This window comes from Plecotus auritus (genome assembly GCF_963455305.1).
Source record: "Plecotus auritus genome assembly, chromosome: 1".
Taxonomy (NCBI): Eukaryota; Metazoa; Chordata; class Mammalia; order Chiroptera; family Vespertilionidae; genus Plecotus; species Plecotus auritus.
Window position 1 is genome coordinate 36,355,505 of NC_137770.1, and position 18,903 is coordinate 36,374,407.

At 39.7% G+C, this 18,903-nt stretch overlaps 1 protein-coding gene across 2 annotated transcripts in view; it reads right to left on the reverse strand.

The window, feature by feature from the left end:
- The window catches only part of SYT16 (synaptotagmin 16), a gene marked incomplete at its 5' end in the record, with an annotated part of 254,269 nt that overhangs the window by 83,846 nt on the left and 151,520 nt on the right, over positions 1-18,903 (reverse strand). Inside the window, one exon of one of the 2 annotated variants that reach the window (XM_080679474.1) lies at positions 10,797-11,319. The exons of the other annotated variant lie outside the window; for it this stretch is intronic. Coding sequence (XP_080535600.1) covers positions 10,797-11,319 — 523 coding nt within the window. Of the gene's footprint in view, positions 1-10,796; positions 11,320-18,903 lie in introns of those variants that run through there. 2 annotated transcript variants of the gene reach the window in all.

Below are 18,903 nucleotides of genomic sequence, written 5' to 3' on the forward strand. Positions count from 1 at the left end.
AAATTGAATTGTTTTATTGAATTTGTTGGGGTGACATTGGTTAATGAAATTATATAGCACTCAGGTGTACAGTTCTAGAGAGGACAGTTGGCACACTCCCAGGGAGAGGGCCAGGAGTCTTGCTGGAGACAAAGATACCTCAAGAATCTCACCCAGTTCTTTGCCCTCTCCAGGAGAGCCCTGATCTGTGGCAGCTGCCTCTGAGGCTTTGGTACCCTTCCTGACCCCCTCTTTTCCAAGTCCTGAGCAGTGGGGTTGGTGATGGTGGCTCTTGTCCACAGGCTCTGGGTCTCCAGGGGTGTTCAGAGCTGCCCAGAGCCCATGTCCTGGCCAGACCCAGCTTGTGGGATGAGGTGTTGGCCCCAGTCTGGTGCAGGTTTACAAGTTTTAAAGGTACAGTGGCCTGGTCACCCTGGGGAATTGTTCCTCACTCCCACTCCCTATCCTCAAAAGCAGAAGACTGGTTCAGGCTGCCTCCAGAATTGGGTAGCGGGAGAGGTATCAGGCAGCCTGGGAGGGGGATATAAAGGCTAAAATAAAATAAACAAAAGTTTGTCAAGTTGAAAGTAAAATAAACTAATTTGAATTTGTATTTCAAAATCTTCCCACAAAATAAAATTCCAAGGTCAGTTGCTTCACTGGAAAATTTCTAGCAAACATTTAATAAATAAATAATATTAATTTAACACAAATATGTCTCAACTATAGAAAAAGAGAAACATTTCTTAACTCATTTTATAAGGCCAGCATTACCCAGACACGAAAACCAGAGAGAGAGAGAGATTGCAAGAAAACAAAACTACAAATACGTCTAATGAAAAAATATATATATTTAAAATCCTCAACACAATATTAGGAAATCATTTCAACAAACTAAACAATAAAAATCATATTATCTGCTCAAGAGATGCAAAATAGCATCTGGCCAGCATGGCCCCATGGTTGAGCATCAACCTATGAACCAGGAGGTCACAGTTCGATTCCCAATCAGGGGTTGTGGGCTGGGTCCCCATTGTAGGACATGCAGGATGCAGCCGATCAATGATTCTCATCATTGATGTTTCTATCTCTCTCTCCCTTTCCCTTCCTTTCTGAAATCAATAAAAATATTTTTAAAAAGATAAAGCTACGAGGAATCATGAAAATAAAGAGGTTATTAAATATTCCAGAAAAGTCTGCTCCTCCTAATAAGAGAATTACTTCACCATTATCCTATATAATAAGAGAAACATGTAAATTTTTTATTAATTTCTTTATTTATTAAGGTATCACATATTTGTCCTCATCCCCCCATTCCGAAACATGTAAATTGACCGTGCCTCCGCTATGCTCACCAGCCAATCAGGAGTGAGTATACAAATTAACCCGACAAAGATGGTAGGGTTGATTTGCACACGCAGGTGCCGAGTGGCCTAGGTCCCGGGAACATCCTCAGGACCCAGGCTGTTCCTAGCCTGTAGGCCCGCGCATAGACCCTGAGTGGCTGGGGTCCCCGAATGCCCCCGGCCACTCTGGGCCTACAGGCATAGGCGCCAAGCGGCTGGAGGTGGGGCAGCCGCTTGCGCTTATGCTTGCACCAGTGCCAAGTGGCAGTCTGGGTCCACGCCCCCAGTCTAGTACCAACAACAAGGAGCTGGCTGCCAGCCTCAGGGGTGTGCCCCCCCAGGCCGTGGGGACATGCCCCTAGCCCAGTGGACACAACACGGAGTCCTCTGTGCATGAGCTGTAGAAGAAACACCTTTTCTTTTCTTTAAAATATATTTTATTTATTTTTTACAGAGAAGAGGGGAGAGGGATAGTCGGAAACATCAATGAGAGAGAAACATCGATCAGCTGCCTCCTACACACTCCCCACTGGGGATGTGCCCCCAACCAAGGTACATGCCCTTAACAGGAATCAAACCTGGGACCCTTCAGTCTGCAGGCCAATGCTCTATCCACTGAACCAAACCAGTTCAAGCATAAACACCTTTTCTGACCACTCATTAGCTAAGCTCCACTTGCAGTGTTCTTGGTAACTTGAGTTATAAGAATCCAAGAAGGTGATCTAGGGTTTTTCCACCATACTCCTGGAGGAAAAAATGAAGGTCCACTGCTGGAGGGGCTAAGAAATGTCATATCCTGCCCTAGCTGGTTTGGCTCAGTGGATAGAGCCTCAGCCTGCCGACCGCAGAGTCCGGGGTAGATTCTGATCAAGGGCATGTACCTAGGTTACAGGCTCCTCCCTGGCCAGGGCCTAGGTCAGGGCTCATGCAGGAGGCAACCAATCAAAGTGTCCCTCTCGCTGCGCCATCTTGATCCGGAAAGTGGAGCTTATCTGAAGCCTGAGAATCCACAACTGCGGCACCCCAGGAACAGCTGCGAGCCCCAGAACAACGCTCCCCAACTGGCGCAAGCACACGGGTTCAGAGGAGCTCTACACTCCACCACGGAAAGGTCAGATTTCGCCTGGGATAAGGTGAGGTCTCTGGTCCCGGCGGGAGAGAGGAACGCGCGTTTTGCGGGAGCTGGAGGACCAGGGAAGTCTGTGCCTAGAAAAATCCGTGGCTGTAGGGGCTGGCGTGATCTGTGATTGTGGAAAGGGGTCCTCAGAGCTGCTAAGAGAAGGGCACTCTAAAAAGCAACCCATTTTGATCTGAAGTGCAGGGACACCCTAAGAATTTCAGGCTGTCCAGACTTACGCGCAGCCCGTGCGCTCCCTTTGTGCCTGGGTTTACTCGCAGTCCTGGAGTTCGCACACTTGGGCTTTTTCCTCTTCAAATCCTTGCTTCTGATTACTAAGCCCAATACATAGGATCACCCAGTTGGGGACACCCTGGGAGACTGCAGGGGAAAGTTGTTTTTCTGGAACCTGGGGATCGGAGCGGGGAGTGACCATCAGAGAGTCAGCTCTGAGGCAGACCACGCCCACAGGCCGGTGGCAGTGCCACAGGGAAAGAAGGCTCTAACACTGCCTAGAGAGGCCATAGATAGACCCGGAAGTCAATCCAGAAACACTGCCACCCAGGGGCTGAATCACAAATTGACTCTTGCGTAATCAAAAATAAAGGAATACGAGAAATTAAGACACACCGCCTGCTAAAAATCAGGACTGGCTTACAACACCGAAGAGCAGTGGATCGCAGGGAACTGCAATACTGTCTGGACTGAGAAACAGGCGTGCCAAACAGAAAAACAAAGGAAGTGAATGACCTTCACTACTTCACATTTTATTTTTACCTTTTATTTTTTTATTTTTTTATTTTTTTTATTTTCATTTTTTGCATCCTTTAATCAAGAAACTTTTTTTTCTTTTTTCATCACTTGATTTTACCTTTTTAATGATTACATTTTTATTTTCAATCCGTATTATTACTACTGCTATTTTATCTTTTTTTTTTTAAAGTGTCATTTTATTTTCTCTTCATTTTATTTTGGGATTAGGGTTCTACATTCTATTTTTTATCTTTCCTTTAGCATCGTTTTACTCTATCTCAACTCTACCTTTAGGCCATCACTCTCTTCCTAACCTCCCCCTTTTCAGTGTCCTGTTTGTCTTACCCTTTTACTGCTTTAGATTTTCCCTATTCTTTCTGTTTACCCCTTGTTAAAATTTCACCCTACTTACATATCTAATCTCTAATCCCCTGCTCCAAGTCCACATACACCTCTCCCTTCGCTGTCTGAGCTATCCATAAACTTGTCCTTCTCTCTGTCCTTTTGTTGTTGTTTGCTTGAATGTAGATTTTATCCAATTTTCATGCTGTTTTTGTGAGATTGTTTTGCTTATTCTTCTTTTGTTTATTTTTTTGTTTGTTTTGTGCTTCAGCTTTCCCTTGCCTCAATCCATATTAGTTGGTGTTGTAGTTTGTATTAATCCCCAGGCACTTGTTGCTGGCATTTGCTGGGATTAGTGATTGTTCTATTGGAGTTTTATCCCCAATATATATAGTCTGTTCCCCTTTCTCTCTTAGTCACTTTCTTGTCTCTCTTACTTTTTTTTTTCTCTTTACTTTCCCTTTTCCCAATTTCATTTTCACACTCCTTTTTTCTTTTTTTCTTTCTTTCTTTCTTTTTTCCTCTTCTTCTTTCTCTCCTATCACCTAATTTGCCTTTCTCTGGTGGTCACCTTTATTGGAGGTCATTAATATCGTGAATACATTTCTGTTCAGTGCCTTGTGAGTTGTTCCTGGTAGTGCTGTATTTTGTGCCTTTAAATCAACCCAGGAGAGAGAGAACTACATAACCAGACACCCAGAGAAGAGAGACCATGGGGAGACAAAGAAGCAGCCCGCATATGAAAGAAAAGCAGGCATCACCAGAAAAGGAAGTAAACGAAATGGAGGCAAGCAACCTTCCAGAAAAAGAATTCAGAGAAATGGTCATAAGGTGGCTGAAAAGAATGGAAGACAAATTCGACAATATGAGCAAGAACCAAGAGGAAATGAAGAAGAACCAAGAAGAAATGAAAAATGACATCGCTGCTGTAAAGAACTCAATAGAAAGCATCAAGAGTAGACTAGAAGAAGCAGAGGACCGCATCAGTGAGCTAGAAGACAAGATGGAAAAAAATACCCAAGAAAAGCAACTTCTAGAAAAAAAAATTAAAAGGCAGGAGGAGAGTCTAAGGGAACTTTGGGACAACACGAAACAAAACAACATCCGCATAATAGGGGTTCCAGAAGGAAAGGAAGCTGAGCAAGGAATAGAAAACCTCTTTGAAGAAATAATGACAGAAAATTTCCCAGATATAGGGAAGAAAAAACCCACACAAATCCAAGAAGCTCACAGAGTCCCAAGCAAAATGAACCCCAAAAGACCGACGCCAAGGCACATTATAATTAAATTGGCAAACACCAACGACAAAGTAAGAATCTTAAAAGCAGCAAGAGAGAGACAGAAAGTTACATACAAAGGAACCCCCATCAGACTAGCAACTGATTTCTCAACAGAAACTCATCAGGCCAGAAGGGAATGGAATGAAATATACAAAGTCATGCAAAGGGAGGGGCTGAATCCAAGAATACTGTACCCAGCAAGGCTGTCAATCAAAATTGAAGGTGAAATCAGGAGCTTCACAGACAAAAAAGGACTAAGGGAATTTATTACCACCAAACCAGCAATGCAAGAAATGCTAAAGGGTCTACTGTAAAAAAAAAAGAAAGAAAGAAAGAAACAGGAAGCGAAGAAGTAACACAGGGGTAAAGAATAGGAATGGCGACAAATAAGTACCTATCAATAATAACTTTAAATGTAAATGGATTAAATGCCCCAATCAAAAGACATAGGGTAACAGATTGGATAAGAAAACACGACCCATATATCTGCTGTCTACAAGAAACCCACCTCAGAAAAAAAGACGCACACAGACTGAGGGTGAAGGGATGGAAAAAGGTTTTCCAGGCAAATGGAACTGAAAAAAAAGCTGGGGTAGCAATACTTATTTCTGACAAATTAGATCTCAAACTGAAGGACATAACAAGAGATAAGGAAGGCCATTTCATAATACTAAAGGGAGCAATCCAACAAGAAGAAATAACTCTGGTAAACATATATGCACCCAATACAGGAGCACCCAAATACATAAAAAAACTCCTGGAGGATATTAAGGGAGACATTGACAGCAATACAATCATAGTAGGAGACTTTAATACCCCACTATCACCATTGGACAAATCCTCTAAACAAAACATCAGCAAAGAAACATCAATCCTAAATGACTCACTAGACCAGATGGAATTAATTGACATCTTCAGAACATTTCACCCCAAAGCCACAGAATATACATTCTTCTCAAGCGCACATGGGTCATTTTCAAAGATAGACCATATGTTGGGACATAGGCAAAGTCTCTTCAAATTCAAGAAGATAGAAATCATATCAAGCATCTTCTCAGACCACAGTGGCATAAAACTGGAAATCAACTACAATAAAAACAACCCAAAGAAATCAAACACATGGAGACTAAACAGCATGCTATTAAACCATGACTGGGTTACCAGAGAGATCAAAGAAGAAATAAAAAACATCATGACAACAAATGACAATGAAAACACTACAATCCAAAATCTATGGGACACAGCGAAAGCAGTCTTGAGAGGGAAGTTCATAGCTCTACAAGCCTACTGCAAAAAACAAGAAACAGGGGTAATAAATTACCTAACCCAACAACTCAAAGAGTTAGAAAAAGAGCAACAAGAAAAGCCCAGTGTAAGCAGAAGGAAGGAAATAATAAAGATCAGAGCACAGATAAACGACATAGAGACCAAAGAAACAATACAAAAGATCAACAAAACCAAGAGCTGGTTCTTTGAAAGGATAAACAAGATTGATGAACCTCTAGCCAGGCTCACCAAGAAGCAAAGGGAGAGGACCCAAATAAACAAGATCAGAAATGAAAGAGGTGAAATAACAACAGATCCCGCCGAAATACAAAGGATTGTTAAAAAATACTACGAACAACTCTATTCCAACAAACTGGACAACCTGGAGGAAATGGACATATTCCTAGAAAAATATAACCTTCCAAAACTCAATCAGGAAGAATCTAAACAGCTCAACATGCCAGTAACTATGGAAGAAATTGAAGCAGTCATCAAAGAGCTTCCGGCAAACAAAAGCCCGGGGCCAGACGGCTTCACAGGAGAGTTCTACCAAACATTCAAGGAAGAACTAAAACCTATCCTCCTCAGACTATTCCAAAAAATTCAAGAGGAAGGAACACTTCCCAGCTCCTTCTATGAAGCCAGCATCACCCTAATACAAAAACCAGATAAAGACAACACAATGAAGGAGAATTACAGGCCAATATCTCTCATGAATGTAGATGCCAAAATCCTCAATAAAATTCTAGCAAATAGGATCCAGCAGTACATCAGAAAGATCATACACCATGACCAAGTAGGATTTATCCCAGGAATGCAAGGATGGTTCAATATCCGCAAATCAATAAATGTGATACATCACATAAACAAATTGAGAGATAAAAATCACATAGTCATATCAATTGATGCAGAAAAAGCATTTGACAAAATCCAACACCCTTTCTTGATAAAAACTCTCAACAAGGTGGGAATAGAAGGATCATACCTCAACATCATAAAAGCTATATATGATAAACCCACAGCTAACATCATACTCAATGGGCAAAAACTAAAACCATTTCCCCTAAGAACAGGAACAAGACAGGGATGCCCACTCTCACCACTCCTGTTTGACATAGTACTGGAAGTATTAGCCACTGCAATTAGACAAGAAGAAGAAATAAAAGGCATCCAAATTGGAAAAGAAGAAGTAAAGCTGTCCTTATTTGCAGATGACATGATATTGTACATAAAAAACCCGAAAGACTCCATCAAAAAACTAACAGACTTAATAAATGAATTCGGCAATGTAGCAGGATACAAAATTAACACCAAGAAATCTATGGCATTTCTATACACCAACAATGAACTTACAGAAAGAGAGACTAAAAAAGCAATCCCATTTTCCATCGCACCAAAAAAATTAAGATACTTAGGAATAAACCTAACCAAGGAGGTAAAAGACCTATATGCGGAAAACTACAGGACACTGAAAAAAGAGATAGAGGAAGATGTAAACAGATGGAAGAACATACCATGTTCATGGATTGGTAGAATCAACATCATTAAAATGTCCATACTACCCAAAGCAATCTATAGATTCAATGCACTCCCCATTAAAATACCAACAGCATATTTCACAGACCTAGAAAGAACTCTCCAAAAATTCATCTGGAATAAAAAAAGACCCCGAATAGCCACAGCAATCCTGAGAAAGAAGAATAAAGTAGGAGGGATCTCAATACCAGATTTCAAGCTGTATTACAAAGCCACTGTCCTCAAAACAGCCTGGTACTGGCACAAGAACAGACATATAGATCAATGGAACAGAATAGAGAATCCAGATATCGACCCAAACCAATATGCGCATTTAATATTTGACAAAGGAGGCATGAGCATACAATGGAGTCAAGACAGTCTCTTTAATAAATGGTGTTGGGAAAATTGGACAGATACATGCAAAAAAATGAAACTAGATCACCAACTTACACCATACACAAAAATAAACTCAAAATGGGTACAGGACTTAAATATAAGACGGGAAACCATAAAAATACTAGAGGAATCCACAGGCAGCAAAATCTCAGACATATGCCAAAAGAACTTTTTCAGTGATACTGCCCCTAGGGTAATGGAAGCCAAACAGAAAATAAACAAATGGGACTACATCAAAATAAAAAGCTTTTGCACAGCAAAAGAAACCATCAACAAAACAACAAGAAACCCCACTGTATGGGAGAACATATTTGCAAATGGTATCACTGATAAAGGTTTAATTTCCAACATCTACAGGCAGCTTATACAACTTAATAAAAGGAAGATAAATGATCCAATAAAAAAATGGGCAACGGACCTAAATAGAAGCTTTTCGAAAGAAGACAGAAGGAAGGCCAAGAGACACATGAAAACATGCTCAAAGTCACTAATTATCCGAGAGATGCAAATCAAAACAACAATGCGATACCATCTCACACCTGTCAGAATGGCTATCATCAACAAATCAACAAACGACAAGTGTTGGCGAGGATGCGGAGAAAAAGGAACCCTCGTGCACTGCTGGTGGGAATGCAGACTGGTGCAGCCACTGTGGAGAACAGTATGGAGTTTCCTCAAAAAACTGAAAATGGAACTCCCATTTGACCCAGTAATCCCACTCCTAGGAATATATCCTAAGAAACCAGAAACACCAATCAGAAAGGATATATGCACCCCTATGTTCATAGCAGCACAATTTACAATAGCTAAGATTTGGAAACAGCCTAAATGCCCATCAGCAGATGACTGGATCAGAAAACTATGGTACATCTACACAATGGAATACTATGCTGCCGTAAAAAAGAATGAATTACTACCATTTGTAGGCACTTGGATGGAATTAGAGAACATTATGCTAAGTGAAATAAGCCAGTCAATGAAAGAAAAATACCACATGATCCCACTCATTTGGGGATAATGAAAAACATTATAAACTGATGAACAAAAAGATAGTTACAGAGGCAGTAAAGCATCAAACAGACTGTCAAATTACAGTGGTAAGGTTAGGGAGAGGTGGGGGAAATAAGAGATCAACTGAAGGACTTATATGCATGTATATAAGAGTAACCAACGGATGCAAAACATTGGGGGGTGAGGGCATATATGGGAGTGGGGTGGGGGTCGGGGGCAATGATAAGATATGTACACATATAATACCTTAATAAAAATTTGAAAAAAAAAAAAAAAAAAAAAAAAAAAAAAAAAAAAAAAACAAAAAAAAAACAAAGTGTCCCTCTCACACTGATGTTTCTCTCTGTCTCTCCTCTCTCTTCCACACTCTCTAAAAATCAATGGAAACATATCCTCAGGTGAGGAAGAAAGATGAAAGAAGAAAGAAAGAAAGAAAGAAAGAAAGAAAGAAAGAAAGAAAGAAAGAAAGAGAGAGAGAGAGAGAGAGAGAGAGAGAGAGAGAGAGAGAGAGAGAGAGGAAGGAAAGAAGGAAGGAAGGAAGGAAGGAAGGAAGGGGAAAGAAGGAAGGAAGGAAAGGGAAGGAAGGAAGGAAGGAAGGAAGGAAAGAAGGAAGGAAGGAAGGAAGGAAGGAAGGAAGGAAGGAAGGAAGGAAGGAAAGAGAAGGAAGGAAGGAAGGAAGAAAGGTCATATCCTATGAAAGAGACATCTTGAAAATGCCTTAAGAAAGTTGTCAGTTTTTCATGGTGAAGGGACTGGAGTCCATGTTGAAAACACCTTGGTGGCTGCAGTGGCTGGCAGTGGCTGCAGCAGTGGGGTGATGGAGCTAGCGCCTTCCCCTGATCAGCCTGGTTGGCCCCCGCAGAGAGAAGCCAGACTGCAGCTTAGGCCCCTGAGGGCTCCCAGTCTGTGAGAGGGGTCAGGCTGGGCTGAGGGACCCCCCCCCCAAGTGCATGAATTTCGTGCACCAAGCCTCTAGTGTTACATAAAAGATCCAATAGTCTGTGTGAGCTATGTACACATCATACATACACACTCAACACCTTTCTCTGCATAGCATGTACCTCTCTGTCCCTAACCAGGTGGAATGTCCTTACTTCAGGCTTAGAGTATTAGAAGTATGAAAAATCTATGCCAGCACATACTATAGCTGCCTTTACAGAGTTAATTACAGTCTCACCATATTCATTTTACATTTATTAAAGGCCCATTATATGCTCCATTCTGACAGGATAAAGCTTTATAGGCAGTTTGTTTTAAATATATCCTTTCCATTCAAGGCTAAAAGAAAATCAAGCTATTCTTATTTCAAAGATTTTCTATCTACTGTCATCTCACATCACGTCTCAGTGAAATACTGTGAGAAGTGTTCTTGGAGTGTTATCAACTAAAAAATTTTGCAACAAGTATGGCTTTTTGAACAGGATTTCACACTGAATAATATAGTAACATCTAGAGATTCCTAACCTAGTGAAAAAAAAGAGAACAATTTAAAAGATATTTTAAAAAGCATGACATGCACAAGGGGCTTCTCAAACAGAACCCACGTTTTCAACATTTCACTTGCTTGGAACTCTTGCTTTGGAATATGAGTCCCGCAAGTATGGATATTCCAAAATTGTATACATTGAAAATATTCCTAAGGATTACATCTCTCCATAAAAAGCCAGCATGAGGAAAGGTAGAAGAGGGAGCAAAATAAAAGTCATATGACAACTAAAACAAGTCAAAATAAAATGAGCAGAAATGTCCTTTGGAAGAACCCAGAGAAAATGCTACTGGCTAGCTTACCTTGCTTTTTTCCATAAACATTTTCTAAAATACCAGAGAGCTGGCCCTCAAAGTCATGTTGAAGGCCACTCCTTTGCTGTTCAAGGTGATGTTCTTCCTCAGCAATAGAAGAAAGCACATGTGGTGGCTTTTGGTCATCACAGGTCTGATTGGGCCACTGGGATATTACGGAATATGAGTCCTTTGCATGTTGGCTAAGTCTAGGGCTTGAGCTTTGGGCAGAGTCCTGCAAATCACTATTGCAACAAGAAAAATGATCCACTTCAAGAAACAAGGAATTTGTGTCCTCTTGACTCCCATCATTGATTTGTTCTTCAACTTCAAAGTACGTTTCCTGAATCTGAATATCATCTAAGTCCTGGTCTAGCTTGTCATTCAGTTTAGAGTCTTGTTTGCTTAAGTTAACCAACGAGGCAGATAACACATCTCTTGCTTGCTGGAGAGCTTCATACACCCGAGATATCCAGGAAGAGAGAGGCTGGAACAGGTTCTGAGTATCCTGAGACGCCATGGCCAACACCATGGCCAGTGATCTGATGTCTAAAAGTCCACTTGTTCAGTTCCTTCAGCACTGTAGAGTTAATATGAATTACAGAATAAGCAGGATGAGAAATTAAATTGGAGGTCTCTTAATGGCTGTGAATATTTCACTCTCAAAACTTCTCAGCTGAAACAGAGGAAAGAAACACTTACACCCGTTAAAGTTACAAGCTCGGACCCATCACCAAATGCCTACAATCAATGTCAAACAGCAGTTGGGGACAAAAAGAGATCATCATTGAAATCTTAAGACAGCTAAATAAAAATGACTGTGAAAGATTAAATGTGAATTATTTCTATGCGTATTCACCTCCATGGGCATGTATAAGACTTCCATTACCAGTAATGGGCTCTATTCATGTGGACTGACAGAAGTCTATCCCCATAGACTATACCTAACGGTGTGAAAAAAATAAATGAATCTTCATTAAAAGGCAGTTGGATTTAACATTTTCAAATACAAGAAAGGCTGGATGCTTCATCCACGATCATACAGATCCCAGAGAGCAGGCTAATAAGCATTTCTGCTTCATGACACAAAGATTTATCCTTTCAAAGGAAATGTATTGCCTGAAATTAAAAAGTTTTAACAAACCTAAAAGTAGGATTTTACATTTTTATGCAAGTTCTAGGAATTATATCTATTCTTGGGGAGCAAGCAATCACTGAAAAACTGAAGATGGCAAGTTTATTATGCAGCTTACTGGAGACACTAGTATTTAAATACCTTTGTCTATATTCCAACCTTTCCAAGATACTCCTATGAGACTCCTGAGAGACACTTCTTCCCATCAGATGCACAACCTGAAGGAGGTAGCTAGAGGACATCAACAGAGCAACAGGGAACAATGAAGGCTGGAGAACTAAATATCATATTTTACATATATACATCTATTCAAACATATACATGATACACATACCTATGCATAATACACATACATATACGTATGTATGTGTATATCTGTGTGTGTATAGCCTTTAACTGCTCATCAACAGCTCAGGATGAGTGTTATAACTGACACTCATCACTAAATTCACTGCTTGTACTTAATTACCCCATCTCTTTTACAGCAATAGCTTCCTTCCGACCAAATCTACCAGCAGTCCCATAAGTTTCAGCTCTCTTGACCTCAGGCTACTGCATTTAATATGACTGCCTATATTCTCCTAAAAATTTCTCTTTAGCTTTTGTGAAAATCATGCATGTATGCCTTGATTTGTTCAATAAACAAATATTGATTAAATGCCTATTAAGTGCTGGGCGCAATGCCAGGTATAAGGTAACCCTGAGGTCTCTGTCCCCATGGAGCCCGAATTCCAGTTAAAGGGAAACTGAGCTCTCTGCACTTTCCCCTCATGCTGAATAATTCATGGGTCTATCTTTCAGGTTCTTCTTCATCTCCCCACCAGCTGCATATATGTAACCACTCATTTTCCTCTTTCCCTGAGAGAGCTGACCCATCCATAAGTCTCAATGAACACTTTTATTAAAACCCCAACATACACATCTCCAGCCCTTAGCTCCTCCCTCTTTCCAGGCTCGAATCTCTGGTTATCTAAGTCAGTGGCTCTCAAACTTCGCTGTGTCAGTACCAACATGTGAGAAAACAAAACAAAAACAAACAAACAAACAAAATACACACAGAGGCCCAAGCTGTCTGAAGGAAGAAGCCCTGGACCTTTGTATTTCTTTTGTCCCTCTGACACCACCAAAGTTTCAGAAAAGATCTACACATAGGTGTCTTACCAAACTCTCAAATTCAGCTCATCAAAACCTAGCACATCGTACATTTGCAACTACAACCGTTCAATACTCTATACTCAAAACATTCTAGTGACTGTGAATTTCTCTCTTGGACACTTCCCCATTCCACTTCAAGTTTTGCTAGTTTGGAGTCTGTGGAAACTGTCTTCCATTATGTTTTGTATAATGATCACCGTTCCCTGGTTGGTTTCCATCTCTAGTATTCCCCAGCCTCAATCCATCCCCTAGGTTTGCTCAACATAACCTGACCTGTACCAGATTTATTGACCATCTCCTCTCATAGAATGAAAGTTTCATGGGAGGGAGGAATAGTAAATTCTCAATAAATGAATTAAGAAATCCTGCTTAAAATTGTGCCTAGGGCAGTATTTAACATATAGTATACACTCAATTTTGTGAAATTGATGAATAAAACCAACACAGAATTGTTGAAAACACTTTCATGTTCACACACAAATCCCCTGCTTGGTAACACTCAAGAGTTCTTTCAGCATTTGTTCCAGCCCATTTCACCACCCACAGATTTTTAGTTTGTTTGTTCTCCACAAATATTTTGCTTAAGTTAATACGCTTCAGGGCATCCCAGACCCAGAATGTTCTCTGAAATCATTGGGTTTAGCTTCTACCAGTGTCCTTTAGGTACTTGAAACTTTTAGTTTGAAGACGGAAATGATGTATCTTCCTTAATAATCCAATAATCCTTTTTTATTGTTTTATCATACAGAAAGTAAAATACTTTGTTTTTAAAATCTTTGAATTTAAGCCATCATATTCTTCTCCAGTCTTTAAAATAGGAGGAGCCATGCTCTCAGTCTCATATCACCATGTTTCTGTAATCTCTGTCTATCAAATCCTCTTGACAATTTAAAAAAAAATCTTGTATCACCTCGCTAGTTTAAAGAATTGTGGTTCCCTGTTTCTTATACTGCAAAATTTGAGCACTGGCACATATCTATGCTTGTTGACACAGAGTCTTTAAAAATTAATTTTAATGTCTCTAATTCACTATAGTCCTCAGCTTTCCCTGTTCTTTGTACACAGTTGCTTCACTCATTTCTGTGTAGCTTCCTTACCCATGGAGGCATTTGCATTTTCAAATCCTACCCTATAGGATAAAATTTACATTCTTTATAAGGTAAATGAGAGAAGAGATGCTCAAAAAGTTAATAATCAGCACAAACAAGAGGAGAGATGCTCAAAAAAATTAATGATCAGCACCATGTAACTGGCCTAGAGGCCTCCTACAGAAATTAAATTTAATTCCTGAATCACTGGGTGTGAGGAGTCTGGGAGATGCAACAAGACAAGGGACCTTAGATCAGTGGCCATTTATCAACCAGGTTGAAACTATTTCTACATTTTCACAACTCATAGAGCCCTCCCTTTTGTCCTGAATGAATGTGCATGAGCTGTCCCCAATAACACTGCCCCATACTGGGGACTCAGCCACTCCTCACCACTCATCGCTCTACAGCCACACTAGCACACTCAGCATTTTCCAAGGTGACTGCTCTTTCCTGACTTCTGATTACTCTGCCTTGATGCCTTCTCTCCCTAGACAGCCTGGTAAATACTCCTGTACATTGAAATTCTGGTGTCGTCTCTTCATCCACAACCAAGGGTGTGGCTTCAAGTGCTTTGAATATGCTTTTGTGATAAAAGGTTTCACTTGATGTGGTAACTATTTGTCAATCTTCTTACTCCAATGAACTATGAGACCATAAGTGCTTGGACTATGTTTATACTTAATAAGTCCAAAACCAACACAGGGTAGGAACTCAATAGGTATTTGCTGAATGAATGAATGAATGAATGAGTGAGTGAATGAATGTTATTAATGAAAATGTTTAAAGCTACATAGTCCTGATTCTTTCATTTTTCTTCATCTGTAAAGTGAAGTTAAATTACTGGATAACCTCAAAAAGTTCATTTCTGCTTTGAAACCCAAGAATTTACCATTGTGGGCCAGAAAGCACTGTAATATTGATGCTGGATATATTCAGCAGTACATTGTCTTTTCAGGCATTGGTTCTGTACTTTTGTCAATAACCACTGTCAGATTATCTCAGAGTGACTGGAAAGAAGCCAAATCTCAGTCTATATATGAAACAGTGTTCAGCAGTTATGTTCCAAAATACTGGGGGCGAGGGGGAAGGAAGGGCACCTACACTAGAACCTGGAAAACGATCTAGTTAGCAACACCTTTCATATTTTGCTAAAGCAGTCTAAAGCCAAAAGGGCTATGCCCTGATGCCCTGGCATAGTACCCATAGAGATATCTTTGCTGCTTAGGTAAATTTCAATTTGATTGGGAGAGCACACCAAGGGTGATACCAGAGATATATTTGGTAACCTGGTTCTTTGGGGGCTTTCTCACATTTGAGAAGACAAAGTGGCTTCTTGGTATTGTAATAATAATTTTTAAAAACAAGAAAAGTAAAATAGACAAGAAAAAACAGTCTCTGAGTCCCTGGATTAAAAGGAAAAATACATATAATGTCTGTGGTAGTTGAGAAGGCTCATTATTTGAATTAAAATAGTTCATAATACTTCATTATTATGAGAAGCTAAAACAAAACAACAAAAAACTATGTGCGTGTATGTTTATGAGTATATGTTTAAGATAACAAGCTCCTACTACAAACATACCCAGGGAAGGTCTCCAAGCTCTCTGAGTACTAAATAAACTAATAAAAAATTAGTGACAATTGATAAAAAACAGGAGTAAAACCATTGATGTATTCCTAAGGGCTGCATTTCTTTAAATTCTGCTTTAATTAGAATTATTTAGTTCTAAAAGTGTTTAATTTAATAAAGGTTATTTTAAACACAGAAAACAACTAAACAATAAACAGTAAAGAGTTGTGTTTCTGTAGGGGGAAAGGCTATCAAATTCCTGAGCCATATGCTTTATCACATATTTTGATCATCCTCACCAAGGGTAATTATAAACAGAAGTGTTCCATACCCAGAATGAGACCATAAGTGCTGGGGGTCCTTCAAAGGCTGCTTAGTTGGATCTTTCTGCCCCCATTTTCTCTCTGAGGACAGATGCTTGATGGGCGGGGGAGCGCTATGACCTAAGAAGAAATGCCAGCTTCTAGGGGTTGTGCCTTAAAAACCATGTTATTTTGGTGAAAGTTAAAGTGGAAGCCTGTATGCCTCTGGGATTTTTAAAGGATTATCAGCTCCTGGAGACAGTCACACAAATTCTGAGAGAAAGAACAAAGTTTCCAAAATGGTCCCCAGGTAACCAACCCTCAAATCAAAATATTATACAAGTCCAGCTACTAAAGTGCTTTAAGGTTTAGCATTTTTTGAAGAAGAAATTTCCTTGGAAAATCTTCTTCTTCTCTACCAAGACCTGTCGAACAGTCATGAGTGAAAGTCAAGAACACCAGTTTATTTCAAGTGTCCTCTCGCAGCCACCAGTTCACTTCCTGGTGTCATCTAGCAGGTGTGGGTTATGTATTATGGACTTCCTAGAGTGGTCATGAGGCTAATGAAGTCTACAGTTTTCATGACAATGAGCATGCCTTTCAGAGAAAAGCATTTTCCATTACCTAGTATGAACAAGAAGGTTTAAAAAGATGAATAATGCATGGAGTCAAAATAAGAACTACAAAATGGGCTGCAATCCATCTTTAACATGCTTCAAAAGAGGATACAGGTGTTTTCTGTGAAGAGCAAATTTGTTATGCGGCTAGGAATATGTGCCATTGAGATGAAGTGTCTTTTGCAGCATTTGTCCAAAATGTGTTCTAAATGCTGGAATCTTAACAAATATAAAAATGGACTACTGGGGACTCTATATTTCAACAACATGGATACAATTCAGCCAGGTTGTCATTGCTGGGGCATGGGCAATCCAACAGGCTCTTTTCCTCTGGGCTTCAGGGGGGCAGTTAATGTAAAGTGAAATTATAACTGCCCTAAAACTAAAAATATACTTTTCTCAGTAGACACTGAGAAAAAAAGAGACAGGGTAAAGAAAAGAAATAGCAACGGCTTTGGTATCATAAAAAGCAAGGTTCGGGGTTGGATTTTCTCTGTTATGCCACTGCATAGGGCAAATCATGTTACCTGGGGCACCTAAACGTCCTCATCTGTACTGCAGGGAGCACTGGCCCCTTGCTGCCATTCACTATGGAAATTACATTACGCAATGTTTCTGAAGCTCCCAGAATAGAGTCCAGTACAGAACAGGCTCTCAGGACCAGTCATTATTACTAAGCCAAAATGTGTGACAAAAATAGGTTAAAGTCTTATAGTCTTCTCCATAATGTGCTTGGAACTCAGAAAAATGACACTGTTTAATAGCTAACATTTGCCAAACACATTAAAGCATGCAATTCTTTTTGACAACTTATCTAAATAAAAACTCTTTGTGCGGGCCCTGACCGGTTTGGCTCAGTGGATAGAGCGTCGGCCTGCGGACTGAAAGGTCCCAGGTTCGATTCCGGTCAAGGGCATGTACCTTGGTTGCGGGCACATCCCCAGTAGGGGGTGTGCAGAAGGCAGCTGATCGATGTTTCTCTCTCATCGATGTTTCTAACTCTCTATCCCTCTCCCTTCCTCTCTGTAAAAAATCAATAAAATATATTTAAAAAAAAAAAAAACTCTTTGTGCGGGATATTAGCCTTCCCATTATACAGCTGAAATAACTGAGGCTCAAAAAGGGTAAATATCTATCATAAAGAGGGAAGCTAGAATTCCAATTCTCCTTTATTGAATCCCAAATTCTTGCTTTTACTGCTATTCCAAATCTTCACAAAATGCCAATAAAACATAGAAAACACTAGAAATCAAAAAAAGTGAATGCATTTTTCTAATAAGTGGCCAATGTGGGGGTTCAAGTCCAGGTTTGTGTGACTCCAAGGTCTATTCTCATTCTGCTTCCACTCTACCATGGCTGCCTATTTCACTAATAGACTCTTTTAAAAATGAGTAATACCTTAATCAATAAAGAAATTTAAAAAAAATAGTCACACCAAAAAAATGAAAAATGTTGCAATTATTTTTCCAAAATATGTGCAATAAAGTAAAAAAATTTAAACTTAAGTCAAGGAATGGTTATTTTAAGACATATTTTTCAAGCTCTGTCCACCAGACAGCTTTGTATTTGAGTATGATGCTCTCAAAAGGACTAGGGTTGGCTTGAGTTTTAAATTGTTCAAGGTTTTTGCCATTATAACAATAGCACCTTTCAAATATTCTCCAAATTGGTATAAGCCCGTGGAGTATTTTGGAACATCTATTATATCCAAGGCAGAGACTTACATATGCTCCACAAATACTCAGTGGTTATATAAACACAAGGTCTTCAGCATTTCCAGAGGGACGATTTAAAGTGGCTTTAACGACTCAGTTTCCTTAAGAGACTGTCATTGCCCTTGCACAGAAACCCATTTTTAGACTAACATATAATAAAACTGTTACTGAGAATTTAAAAGTAAGTCATATCTACTTAATATTTACCTTTTTAAAGACCCAACCAAAATGAGAAAGAATCTAATTTTGCATCACCCTAGCTGAAGTGGTCACAACAGACCCCCCCACCAAGGGTACGCCTGTGTTCCAGGGCCATTGGCACATATCAAATGGTCCCAACTAAAGGAGATCCTGAAATCCCAAATAACATCATCCACAGTATGAAGAAATGTAATTAGAAGTTAATGTAATGAAATTGAGGAAGACAAAATGCAGACACAATTAACAGGAATTACTCTCAGACTTGGAGATTTACCAGATTGTTGATTTTTGTCCCATGAGAAGAGATAGAAATATCATTTGCATCATTTG